This window comes from Antedon bifida, chromosome 4 (assembly GCF_963402885.1).
Source record: "Antedon bifida chromosome 4, ecAntBifi1.1, whole genome shotgun sequence".
NCBI classification, from domain to species: Eukaryota; Metazoa; Echinodermata; class Crinoidea; order Comatulida; family Antedonidae; genus Antedon; species Antedon bifida.
In genome coordinates this window covers 28218146-28232703 of record NC_136229.1, presented here as the reverse complement: position 1 = coordinate 28232703, position 14558 = coordinate 28218146, and the positions used below count along the sequence as shown (strand labels likewise).

General features: G+C 28.3%; 1 protein-coding gene across 4 annotated transcripts in view; it reads left to right on the top strand.

Moving 5' to 3' along the window:
• The window catches only part of LOC144839828 (receptor-type tyrosine-protein phosphatase N2-like), a 109883-nt gene that overhangs the window by 41607 nt on the left and 53718 nt on the right, over window positions 1-14558 (top strand). For all 4 annotated transcript variants that reach the window (XM_078695365.1, XM_078695362.1, XM_078695364.1 and 1 more), the window contains one exon: window positions 11233-11300. In XM_078695365.1, the coding sequence (XP_078551491.1) occupies window positions 11233-11300 (68 nt within the window). The remainder of the gene's footprint in view (window positions 1-11232; window positions 11301-14558) is intronic.

The window sequence follows — 14558 nt, the reverse complement described above, 5'->3', positions numbered from 1 at the left end:
CATTTTTCAAGCCAGTTTTATAGCTTGCTATTTGTTATAGAATCAATTTAACTGTCACTGAGATGCCTGTGGTCTTTTTACAGCACAGAGTAATTAGTAAAGGGTTGTAGATTTGTGGATAAAAAATGTATCTTTTATGGAGGAGGAGTGACTTCTTGGATGTTCGAACTCTATCAACATTCATTTTCTAACGAGCGTGTCATGATGATGTCATACAGTTGTGCATTTGTATTTATTTACTCTGGCCAGGTGAGAGGTAAAATGCCTAATAATTAAAGTGCGTCAAGGAAATGTTGCAAGGTGGATCATTTTATGAAAATGGAGAAAGTTGAATTTTAACACTATTTACAAGTTTTATAGGGACCACTCTTTATCACAGCAACATTGTGAAAGAGTGTAAAAAAACAAGTTGTATTGAATGTTTTATGAATCCATTTTCAGTTTCCTTTGAAAAAAGCAAGAGCAGCCAAACTTAAATAAACTATTAATATTCATATTGTATATTTGAAATTCAGTAAAACAGTTGATATATTGATATAAAGATGTCAAGAAAGAAAGTGATTAATCAATGCAGTCATTGCTCACATGTGCAAGGTTTTTGCCATACTTCATGAAATCAATCCAGGTGAATTATGACATATAATCACAAGATAAACATTCATTGATTAATTTAAATTCATTTAGTTTGATTTTGTAATGGTTTATCAATCAAATAATTAAGCATAATCAATCAGTAATATTATATTCAGTGAATTACATTTGGTTTCAGTGATTTTTAATAAATTGAAGCGATGGTATAATTCTTAAAATTCGATCATACAAACTATCATTTAAACAGTTATTTAGTCAGTCAGTTTTATAAGGTAGTTTATAATTTGGTCAGTCATAATCAGTCAGACTATATTTTTTGATTTGTGCGACTACAATATCATTCAATTCGAGAAGATTGTCATTTGATCATTCACACTATCGTTTGATCAGTTCGACTATCTTTCAATAAATAGTCAGACTTCCTTCGATCAGTCAGACTATCTTTTAATGTATTAGTTAGACTTTCTTTTGATTAGTAAGATTATCTTTTGATTTAGTCAGACTATCTTTTGATTTATTCAGACTATCTTTTGATTAGTCAGACTATCTTTTGATTAGTCAGGCTATCTTTTGATTAGTCAGACTATCTTTGGATTTAGCCAGACTATCTTTTGATTTAGTCAGACTATCTTTTGATTTAGTCCCACTATCTTTTGATTTAGTCCCACTATCTTTTGATTAGTCAGACTATCTTTTGATTTAGTCAGAATATCTTTTGATATAGTCAGACTATCTTTTGATATAGTCAGACATCATACAGTTAAACATTTATTATAGTTGACTATCATTTGATCAGTCAGTTTACAGCAGTCAGTATTTCCAATATAGTTGGAATATTCAGTGATCTGTTAGTTATGTACATGACATGTAAAATATTAGAAAATTGGATGTAATTTTTTTTTCTTAGCTGCATAATTTAATTTTAAAATATAAAGCATTTGTCTAATGAGCTTTTTCTGTTTATGTGCTTAGTAACAGATAGTTTGAGATTTTAATATGTTTTATTAAAGCTTTTGATGAACATCAGTTTGTGATGTATTTTAGATGGGTTTAGAGGATGTCGATAAATAATTTGTGTTTTTTTTAAAATTATTTTTTAGGCACATTGCCAACAATTTTCATTTAATGTTTCATTAATATCCTGTATACAGTGTTCACACAACAAAAAGTTCTAAGTTTCTTTTATTCATCCTTAAGAAAATATAGTAAAAAGCATAAAAACATCTATATAAAAAGGAAGAAGAGAAAAGGCAACTACATGCCTATCAAGCTCAACTTAAATTTCTTTTAGAAGATATCAAGCAAATCATGTAAAAATGAATTAATATCAAAGTACATAGTATAAATACAAATTGAAAAATATGATAACATAATAATTAAATATTGATTTATACAAGATGTTCTACAAGTTTTAGAGCAAGCCTTTTTTGTTATTAGAAAAATGAAAGGATTTGAACACAGAACTATGGGATCAACAGAAAAACATCTTGACCATCAAGCTATTCATTTATTGTTTTAAATTAAAAGTTTTCCTATTTATTGCATCTCACTTTGCTTTTGTAATGTACAGTATATCATACGAGCGAGCGAGTCAAATGGCCGAGCGGTTAAGGCAGGGACGCCGTTTACCGTACCTAAAGAGCCAACAACATCGGCAGTGGTTCGAGGCCGACTCGCTCCTAGTTCTGGTGGTGGAACAAGTCTTCTCGGATAAGGACTATAAACCGTAGGTCCAGTGTACACAGTTATAACCTGTGTGCACTTTAAAGAACCCAGTTCATTATTCGAAAAGAGTAGGGGGTTACCCCGGTGAACTGGTTCACAAAATAGCCCCTGTATCAGGAGGATTACCACCTATCTGATAGGACAGTGATTAATTCACTATTGGTAATCCTTGGCCACATTGCCTAAAGACATAAAATAAAAAAAAAATACTTTTACTTATATTTAATATATGAGAGGCTGTGAATCCAAAAGTGACTATTAAACAAACAAATGCATTTGAGTTTAAGCATGTGCTTGCGACAAAACTCTTGATTTTTCTACAACTCTGTAGTGTTATATGTTTCTAATCAATTACCATTTTGTAGAATATCTGAGATAGCTGGGGGACGTATTTAAGACAGTTATTTCCACAAGGTTTTGCATTGCGTACGCCTATCTCAGAATTGAACATAATTTATACACATACTATATATTCTCCACTGGACTGTTTTGTAATAATGATGGTGATAAAAGAAGTAGAGGTCTACTATTGGTCTGAGCAGGTGATGGTGAATGTCATATGAATGGATTATCACATAATAATGTTGTCAATTAGAGGATGTAATTAATCTTCATAATAAAAAGCTTAACATCATGGGACCAATACATGATCACGAAAATGTATTATGTGCCACTGGTAGATGTATATGCATTATTTGGGTACATCATTAAATAATAGAACAATATGATCGTCACCAGACAGGTTGTCATGGGACACATTATAGATCAATGTATTGGCGATGTATCGTTACTTTATAATTGGGTCATCCTTATAGCGTAGTGCATGAAAGAACACAAACTGTTATATGATGAAATATATCATGGGTGATTTTGTGTATCGTGGAAGATTAGAGCATCGTGGGAGATCAGTGCACCATAGGAGATTAGTGTTTATCATTGGATTAGCCAATTATTTATCACAAAAAAGTGCATGTCAATAGATGTTGAAAAAAAATGTGTTTGTCATCTTGGTTTAAAGTTGATATATTGTATAAGATTTTCAAGATCATATAAGTAGAGGACTTGCATAGTTCATCTCTATGCCAATTATTCATCGTGAGATGGAGAAGATAGTATATGACATCGTAAAACAGTTTATTGTGACAATAAAAGACCTTTACATACAGTCATTTTTTACATGCTTCTGTAATACAAATTAATTAGTACGATGCTATGAAAATTTCATTACCGTATTTGACCTATCAAGTATCAACAATGTGTAAGTAAGGATCAGCTACAAAACAATCTATAGTTTGAAACATAATAGTAATATTAAAGTTAGACAGCTCTCTAAAAGAACAGATCTTTAACCAAGTCTTAAGACTCATACTATCTAATATTTTCCAATCAAACTTTCCAATAGACATTGGTTATAAAGGTTAGTATGACTTCCATTTATAGGTAACATTATATAATAACATGACATACTTATATAAAGAACACTATTAATTGTTTTACGTGAAGCATACTCTCTAATTTTCTTTTTTTTATGGGTATTAGAACCAAAAACTACTTGATTGTTAAAATTAAAGATTCAGCACAAATATTTACTTTGCAAGTACAGAAAGACAAACAGTAAAAATCTGATTTAAAACTTGATAAAATAATAATAATACACTTTGATTGGCAAGTTCTAGTTCATTTCAACTGGAATATATTATTAAAATATCAAATTTGCATTGACAATACCTTGATTTATCCAGATCTGTGTCACGTAACATCGCCCACTCAAAAATCTCAAGTATTAATTCATCAGAATAATATATTTCTGTGAAATTAAGATGAAATAGAAATAGCAACTATGGTATCTAACATTTATCTCTTTAGTCTTCAAGCCATCTTGCAAATGCAGCGTTGTTCCAATTCTTCTAATTTTTGCCGATGTCATATTGTTGTTTTTTGTGTGGAAAATCTTTGTCTAATGTTCTAGTTTTCTTCTCTAATATTTATAAATGTCACCCTTCAGCTTTTGTATGGATTTCCATTATCATTCCATTGAGACATTCAAATTTGTTCTTTTCCAATATTTGTAAATTTTGCCCCTTCATCTTCTGTGTAAACAATATGTTTGATTCTTCTGTATGTTACTGCTTTTATCCAATAACAATCATAGCCTTCTTATTGCATGAGTTTAAAATCTTTAAAGCAATATGTCCCTAATGTTAAGAATAATCAATCAAATACTATCTAAGAGTTACATGTAAAAACTTTCGTAACGAAATACTAAATTAAATTGGGTACTGTAATTATATTTACAGGAATTTAATTGAATGTATAAAATGTATAAAAACAATTTTATACAATACATGATAATTTTCTTTAAATTATGTTTAGAAAATTGTAAAATTGATTTATAACTTCTTTGTTCAATACCGATAAACTGCAGTATTTTTTTATAAATTGTTATACATGATATATAATACTACAAAAACACATTAAAGGCATCAAGATTCAATCTCAAAGCTATTTGAAAATGTACTTCTTATTAATACAAATGGTAAGTGAGTAAATTTAAACCTTCGGGAACCAATCTTGAAGATGTTTTCTTATGCCGCCCAAGATACTTAACGTACGCATAATTATCTACTTTAATCTTAATCAACTTCCTGTTGACAGAACATACGTACCATTGTCTGTATTGTGTAGTCATTATTTCAAATAATGGTATGTCAAAATAAACTGCTATAACCAGGTATAAATGAATATTATTTAAAATTTTCTTTGTGGTAATTATTGAATTCTAACTGCCTTTAACTACAACCTTATGCGTTTGGTGTTCGCCGTTTAATGGATTTTGTCGGAGCATTTAAAAGACGTTGACACTAACTTTTCAAAAGGTTATTCACGTGTGCGAGACATTAAAATGCAAAGTAAAAAAGAAGTAGATGATTTATTTGTAAACAGTTGTAATAGTTCAAAAGTATCAAACTTTTTTTTAAGACATCTTGAAAATCATAAAATTGTAATTATCAATTTGATATTTTTTGGTTGATACTTTCGATATTTGTTGTTTGATGAACTTTTGTATATTCACACTATCCTAAGGCCATTCAATGACATTTCAATTCATGTACATAATATTTTTGGGGAATTTTTTAAAATTATGGAAATAGAAATTGTTATGATCACTATTTTTAAAATTTTCAAATAACTGCAGAATTAATTATTTTTTTTCTAGTTAAACATCATCATCTCATCTATAAAAAATATAGAATATCATTTAATAAATATGTAATGACTACTAAAAATATACGAAAGTGTCACTACTATAAATTTTTTTAAATGTAAACAGAATATTGATCTATCAATATAGTCTACTAAAGTAAATTTTTATGGCAGCTGTTTACCGATTTCTTTCTACCATTATGAAAGATAATGTAAGATATTAAGCATAACTTTTTATTATTATTTTAATAAAAATTATTTAAATTATATTATAAGTTAAGACAAAGTTTAATGACCTTGAAATTGTGATGTTCATATACAGTACATATTCAATTGCGTGGGCATTCATAGTGAATGGTCAAACATTGTCTTACAAACATGACTGACATATAATGGTTTATTAACCTTATGAAATGTCATGTTATTGACAAAAAGCTATTTGTTCAAAACCACATATCTCCACAAAACATGATTTTCAGCAGGGCAACAAAAATCTAAAAATGAATATTTGTAATGAATTGGAAATATACCACAATAAATAAATAAATACAATTTTATTAAAAACAAGAGCTTTTTGCAACCTCCCTCCAAGAGTAAAAAGAGAAAAGGAATCAAGAATTATGATAAAGATCCGTCATGCAAGTCAATGTAAAACATTAAAACAGTACACCACAATATCATAATATGCTTTCTATGCTATTTGCCAATAAAAAGACATTTAAATCTGCCACCAAATAGCAAAACATTTTTAAGTGGTACTTGTTAGATCTTCTGGAACACTCCACTTGGAGTCTAGCAAAGAGGCCTTGAGGGAGAGAGTCAGTTAAGATATCAATATTATTTTTTAGCAGTTGTTTTCTTTTTTTGGTAAAACAATACTTAAAGATATTTGTTTGTTTTTTTTGCTGTATCTATTACCAGTTTGGCTTTCTTTGGAATCTTAGGTAGGCATGTTTCTTTTAAGCTCGGTCCACACCTAACTTATTTCTCCATGGTCCACACTCTCAAACTTTATATGACAAAAAAAGGTGATGTTCCCATCTATGAACACAATGATGTCTTATCACTATCATATTTGGGCACATTACACTTTCTTTGTCAAATATTGTTGATGGAAAATCTTTCTGTCTCTGACAGAAGATGAACATTCATTTTTTAAATTTCTTTTCTTTCCACCATTTGTGCTGAAAGAGGAGGACCACCAGACCTGTATTAAAGCCTCCATTATTTTATAGGATTGTATAGTCCATGGTTATATTGCTCTGTCCACCTCTTTTTCTGTTTGCTTCTCACACAAATAATTTCTTTCATAAATTCAAGTCTCTGTTGAATCAAAATTTCTTCCTAATTTCTGCTAATTCTTCACTTCAACGTTACAGATATCTAGGTTATTTTTCTTTATTTTGAGCCTTCATTTGCTAGTTGAATGGCAGGTAGAAGAAGAATAAAAAAAAACATTAGCGATCTAAGACATTTCAGTTTGATCTGCCAGGAGATAAATATGGATCAGGGAAGGATGCAGGTGTCAGTGCTACAGGGGCATATGCACCACCGTTATGACAGTTAAAATGAAATTATAAAATACTTTTTGATATCTGTTTTTGACAAACTATTAATATGGTATGTGTAACATATCAGATTATTTTTTAGTTGACTAATAGTAATAAGCTCTGTCTACACTATCAAACCAGTTTGGCAAAAAAGTATGATGTGCCCAAATATGGTAGTGATCTTTTTTTTGTCGCATAAAGTCGGATATCGTAATCGTAACCTTGTCTTACTTCTAGAAGACTAAATAGAGTTTACACTCTCACTTTTAAAATATACTGGATCCGCCCATCACAATACTGCAAAGAATTAAGCATATTATATAATATAGATAACAAATTGTAATATTTAAAGAACTGTATCTATAATCAAATAGTGGAATGTCATCATCTTTTAATGAATATATGGAGCAATGTAACAATTACACATTGTCTTTGTTCTAAGATAATAGCAATTTATATTCTAAGTGTATGATAGCTCGCAATTAATCATGTCACCTTAATGAATATGTATTGTCACACAGTTCCTTGTTGGACCCTTTTCATCCTCATTAATCACAGACTTAACATTTATTTTGATGCAGTTTTAATGGCTTGTGTAATAAAACACAGCCTTGATTATCATTTTATTTGTAGATTTGAATATTAAGCTATTGGATTGTAATGCTAAAATGTAATTCTTGCTTGTTTTATCGATGATAAAAGGTGTTGTTAACATTATACTGTTTGTGAGGATGAAATGTTGACATTGAACATGTTTTAAGGTGGCTGATGAAATTTTAACACTGATCATGTTTGAGAGGTGGTAAAACGCTAGTTTAAACTGTTTAAAACAAGTTTAACATTAATATTGAAAATGAGAACACTGATTCAAGGTGATTTTTACAACATTGATATGTTTGTTACGATGATGAAATGGTAATACTTTTTTTGACAATTATAGGCATGAAATGATGAATTAATTAATTAACAACATTGAAACATTAAATACATTAATCAACACATGATCACTCCATATTTGGTACAAATTTCACTGTTTAACAATTGTTTGTCAGTTGTTTGATAACCATGTCACTGTACAAAATAAAATATAGCAAAGACTTGTATGATTCACAAATAATGATATGTAGGACTTGATTGAAACTTCTAGAGAAACGAACATTAAAACTAATCTGTCCATGTCTCCTAAACTCTTTCGGCCTCTTCTGATGCATATATCTCCTTTTACTGTCACTTACCAGGGTTATTTTGAATCTTTGAAATTACTAGTCATATAACCTGAAACCCTAGTGGTCATACTTTTAAATCTAAGTCATTTTGCAAGACTTATCTCTTCTAAACTATCTACTTAGATATATATTTTGTTCTGTTTTAAACAGGTACACTCGCTGATATTAATCAATATGAAAACTTAGGATTACAGGCTTATAGTTTTCCGAAGTAAGAATAAAGAGATTGTTTTTCTTTTATTGGTCGAGTTTATTGAATTAATATTTCTTGTTTTTTTCTAAGATTTTTTTTACTGCTCTATGTGTATTATTCATGAACTACAAATGTAGTAAGGGTTTGTTTTTGTTGTTTTTTTTTAATATGGCATTTTAATGTCACATACTATTTATTATATTCACTTTGACCAAAAATTGGAAAATATATATGTATATATATTTACCTGAAAAGAACTAATTGAAAGCAAAAATATCAGAGTTTTTGGTTAAATTTAACTGTTTATTTGGTCTTTTTATACTTTAAATAATTATTTATTTTTCTATGTAAGGAAATAACTGACTACAAAATGGCCTACAGTATATTCAAAGTTTAATTTTACCAATCTTTATTTTTCATGTTTTTAGGAGACAATACAATTCAAAGTGAATGTTTCCAACACTTATAGCATTTCTAAACAGATTTTTTTTTATTACCATATTATTCATCAACAGAAAAAAAACAAGACAACTGTGATCATCATCATATAATAATGCATATTTCAATTCATAATAATGGAATCTCAACCTAATATAAAGCATTAAATGAGAATTGATAAATCTACTTAAAAAGAGTGGAGATAAATATAAAATATGTTATTTAAAAAATTCACTATTTTCATTTTCAATTTGTAATATAGTAATAGTGGATGACTACTGGATACTACTAGATATTTTCAAATATATTAGATCTATTTATTTACTGTTGGAAAATCATTTTAATTTTGGATGGCTTTTAAGGGAGAACAAGAATTGAAGATCAAAGTATAATGACTCATTGTAAACAAGAATATTTGTTATTTATACATTAAAATTCCTTGAATTACGTATAATGGCTACGCATAATTTCTTATTGTAGTTTTTTTCTTGTTTGTTTTGCTTTTACTTGGAAAAAATGAATTATAAACATAATTTAGACTTTGTACAAATTACTAGTATTATCTTAAGTTTTCAATATTTGTTTTTATCTAAAAAAAAACAAATTAAATTTTACATTTGTTTCCAAATTTATAATAATTATATTGCACTTTTCTTTTTCTTTTCATAAAAAAAAGAACAAATCAATCTTAGACAAGAATTGATATTAAAAAGTGTCAAAATGATGAATATGTTCTTTTATGTACCTGTAGGTGCTTATATCTTTGATAGAGAGCATTTTCAATATCTGACACATTGTGCCGTAGATTTAAAGTTAATATTAATAATTTTTACAACTTAAAATTAGTATTCATTGAAAATACTATAAGGTGTCTGTTTTATAGAAAACAAAAAAAAATTGGCTTGGCTTTAATATTAAGTTTAGCTTATTCTACATCTTACATTGCTGACAATGCTATGATGTCTTTTTTATGCCATTTTTTCTTCTTCTTTTTGACCAGTAACATTTTAGTTAACTCTCTTTCTGTAAGGGGTCTAGTCCAGTATCATCATTCTATACTTTCTATATATATGCAGATTTGATGTTTGATTGGTAGTATTAAAGATTTTCTAGATAGGAATTAAGAATTATAACCAATTTTTACTTTAAGTTACATTGGCCAATGCGTTCTTGAAAAAACATATTAGCAAATATAAAAGACTTATTGGCCATTTTGTGAAATGTTTTCTTTTTTCCTTTTTTAATGGACTAATTTGTTATATTTACAATTGAGATTTCAAAGATACTTTAGAGGGTAATATTTAACCTTTACAATTTATGCCATTGCTGTGTTTTGTTTCTCTCTTGCTATATTTCTATGTTATTGTCTTTTGGTCTATTCACTTTCTCCTTTCTGTTATTTCTGTGCCTTAAGGTAGCATTATCCAAATCTGTTGATGTTTTAACCTGTTCTGATTCTTGCTTTTATTGTTTTCAAACACTTTTGTCATGATACCGAGTCTCATTTATTGGGTATAATAGCTTGATATAAAGTGCCACTACTACATGTATTGAAAAATAAGTCTATTGATACATAATTTAAAGAGGAATTCTAGTTTCTCAAAGCAACATTTGAATAAGCAAATCAGTAGCTTTTAACATACACATTTAAGGTGTGCGAGTTCCTACACCACACACAGTCTAATAAATATATTATGGTCAACATGCTTTTTCCATGTCCATGTTTTTATTTAACTCTTTCACTTTTTGTTAAACTCGCCTAATTGACTTTCTTTATCTATTCTTTCTTTATTTCCATTCTCAACAAAAACAAAAACATACATAAATAAAGCATAATAGCATAATACAAAGAGAAAAACAAGAATGGAAAGGGGGAATCTCAGAAGCATAGCTACAACCTATAGGTTTTGATACAATGAAGTTTTAATTAGAATCGTTCAACATCATGAAGAATAGAAGTACACATATAAGTTATACTCAATTACCCTGACGTCTTTATGTAAATGAAGTTCTCCATTCATTCTCCTAAATTAACTAAACTTCATTGATTACCAAATCACATTATCTTGGAATCAATACAGAGTTTGAGATAATCTTGCTGGTTTTTAATCAACTATGTCATAATTATCCCATAATGCAATTCAAATCATTATGTTTGATATTTTTTTAACATTAATATTTCAATCATTTAATTTTGTTCTTATTTTTCGGAATTACTGACCTTATTTTGAGGGTTCTCCTTGTTCCCTCTAGGAAATTACTTATTGATTTGATAACGTTATTATGTTTGCGTTTCTCTTTTCAGCACAACTTGGAGTGGAATTGCACAAGAGACTAGGCCCAACAATCAGAATGACAGGTGCAGGATCTGGGGTGAGTTACTTAAATATTTATTCATCGTATACTATATTTTATTATTATTATTATCATATTTAACCATGCATAATGTAAAGGATCAAGAGGTTATCAACTTCTAAAGTTTCATTGTGATTCTTATTTTGATTGTGGAGATGATTTAAACCATAGTTATGATGTTTATTTGACTACGCCACATATTTAACTATGGCAGTTATTTAGTTGTGATGCTTACTCAATCGTGATGCTTATTTGTTGTGCTTACTTAATTATTATTACGTTATTATTTTAACTGTTGAGAATATTTAACTGTAGCAGTTATTTAGTTTTTGGCGCTCATTTGATTTTGTGACACTTCTCACAACTGTAGCCACTAAGTATTGTATTATATTTAGTTTAGTTATAGTGGTATTTATTTAACTGCGGTGCTTATAGTCAAAGCATTTTGTATTGTTGTACAATTTTTTTTTTAGTTTTCTTTTTCAAATTTACCAGAGATTATTATTCATTATTTCAACAGTGTAACTTACTGTATCTGAAATAGAATTCATGAATTATGATTGAAATATTGCTTGTTTTTTTTTCAACACAATTTTATTTTATTTCTACACAATGTGTGAAAAAATCAAATTCCAAATTAATTTGTTATGTAAATTGATTTAGAATTTATCAGAAAAGTAAAAAAAAAATTATAAAGCATGTATAAATACATCGGTTTTGATTTATCTTAATATTTTATGATAAATACAAATCACGGGTTGTGTTTGTCAAGTGAGCCCTCTATAGTTGATTGATGGATATATGTTTTTGCATCTTGGGTGTGGCACGCCGGCCAGCTGGTAAGTAGAGAAGAATAATAGAATAACCTACCAAGCGGTGGGTTCTCGCGATCCTAGTCATAACTTAGAATACATTAACTCTGTTTACTTAACGTCGATTATTTTTTTATCAACGGTGAGGATAATTATTAACACGACCATACAGGTTGCCTTAATGTGATGCGTTTTTAAGTGAAAGTGTTATTTCAACCGTTAATGATAACGGTAAATTGGAAAAAATATCCATAATAATTAAGTATTTCTTTATTGCAGAGTTCAAATTGTTCCTGTGAGAATTAGTTAATAATACTAGGCATTGTTTCTATGATATTCATTACAACATTGTACATGTTGTTTTCATTACCATACATGCTGATTTTTAGACAACCATACTCGACTACTGACGCATTAAAAATCTGAATTGTGATTTCATCTTTCACAGATTTATAATTTTATGAGCTTTTATTATAAATTTTTATATGAATTTGCAAATTGTTTTAAGTTTAAAATACTATGTGGTTTTGAGTTAAAATAAGAATTTCAGTATGATTTTTTTTTTTGTATACTTAGTATTAAATTTTTTTTGTATTTAGTTTTATAATTCTTTAATTTTTTGTAGATGAATTATGTTATTATGTTTATGAATAATTTTCAAGGGAGATTAGTTTAGTAGTTAAATGTCTTATGAAATGAACCACTGCCTCTGTGATTGCGCAATTACTTTAGGTCTATTATGACACAGGAATTCTGGTGTATCATCATTATCATCATCATTTCATTTATTCAACAATATGTAGGCCACTGGTCAATAGTAGATAATTCATTTATACACACGTTCATTTATACATACAATTAAATAATTATTTGTCTTTTTATTTGTGAAAAGGCAAATCTTACCAACCATGTTATTGATTATTTTTTTGTATCATAAAATTAACTAATCATTTGACAGCAAAAAAACAGCCAGTCTTTAGGATTCCATTCCGCAAAAATCTCCAAAATAATGGCCCCTAATAGATTGATTATGCAGAGTGATACTTAGATCATATACTACAGATATTTGATCTCAAATTTGACTAACGTTTATTTTTCTTTCATAAATTTAATAAGTCTGTTCATAATGTATTTCTTTATCCTTTCAATACATGTAAAATATTAAAATTAAAATTTCAGTAACATCATGTAATGTGAGCTGTTTTGTTGACATTAACATTAATTTTAACATAATTTAATGTGACCACACTAAAGCTTAATTTTTTATCACAAATTTAAGTTAAAGTTGTTCATAATTTATTTCTTTATCTCTTCAATACAAAAATTTCAGTAAAGAACATTATTACATATTGCATTCAGTTTAATGAAATATACTAATACTAAAAATGTTGCTACTTAATAGTAGAATTAATATATTTTAATTTTTATATAATCAAAGGAAAATTACTGAACAAAATGACATTGCTGTGGGTATCAGTGAGTGGATCTCAATGGAGATACGAAATAAAATAAGCAAAAAACTAAAATCAAATCAATAAAGTAAAAACAGCCCAAAAAAAATGCAGAGCTTTTGAAAAACACAGCCCTTCCTCAGTGCAGTTTTAATTTTTTTTTTTAATATTCAGGAGGGAATGATTTATTTTTCATTTCAAGGCCTATTCAATTCAATGTTCCATAAAACATATGCCTTAGGTTTTAAAAGAATTTTATGTGCATACATTTGCATGAAATTTAATATCTTACATGTTATTATAATGAATTTTTATAATTTCTGATTTATGTAATTTTCTTTGTACAGTTGAAAATCATCAAAATTCTTTATGATTCTTTAAAAAAAAATGTTTATCTAAATTTTAAAGTTGCTCAACATTATCAAGCATGTAAGATAGAATGTTATAATCATGGTTAGATTAAGCTATTAAAAGAATATAGAAACTATGATTTGGACTTTTGTATTAAAACTTTAAGGTCCATAATTAGCACTGGTCAGAGTATCAATATTCTGTATATCTGGTTTGCATCTGATCCAAATCATGCCAGGTGTAATTAACTCTTTTTTTTCGTTAGAGGAATAAGATGTGGTTTATATTAGTGATGACTTTCCAAATTGGTTTGTTGATTTGTATGTTTGTGAATGTATTTTTGATGTTAGTAATTCCAACTAAATAGTCTGCAACATTTAAAATGGTATTACAGTTTATTTCTATGTAAATTGTGTTGGTAAAAATCAATGTTTAAATAAAGTGAAATACAGTACAATTACCAAACAAAGTGTCTCCATAGAGATGTTTATTGGGAGCAGGCTGTTTCCCTCTCCCCAAGACATTTTCCTCTTGATGAAGTTTAAAGAAGTTCATGTCATGTTATCAATCTTTTGAAGTCATTGAAAAGTCACTTGAATAGAGGTTGACCACGGTGTTAAAAGGTTATTCCTTATGACCATTTACACACAACTCAAAGCGGA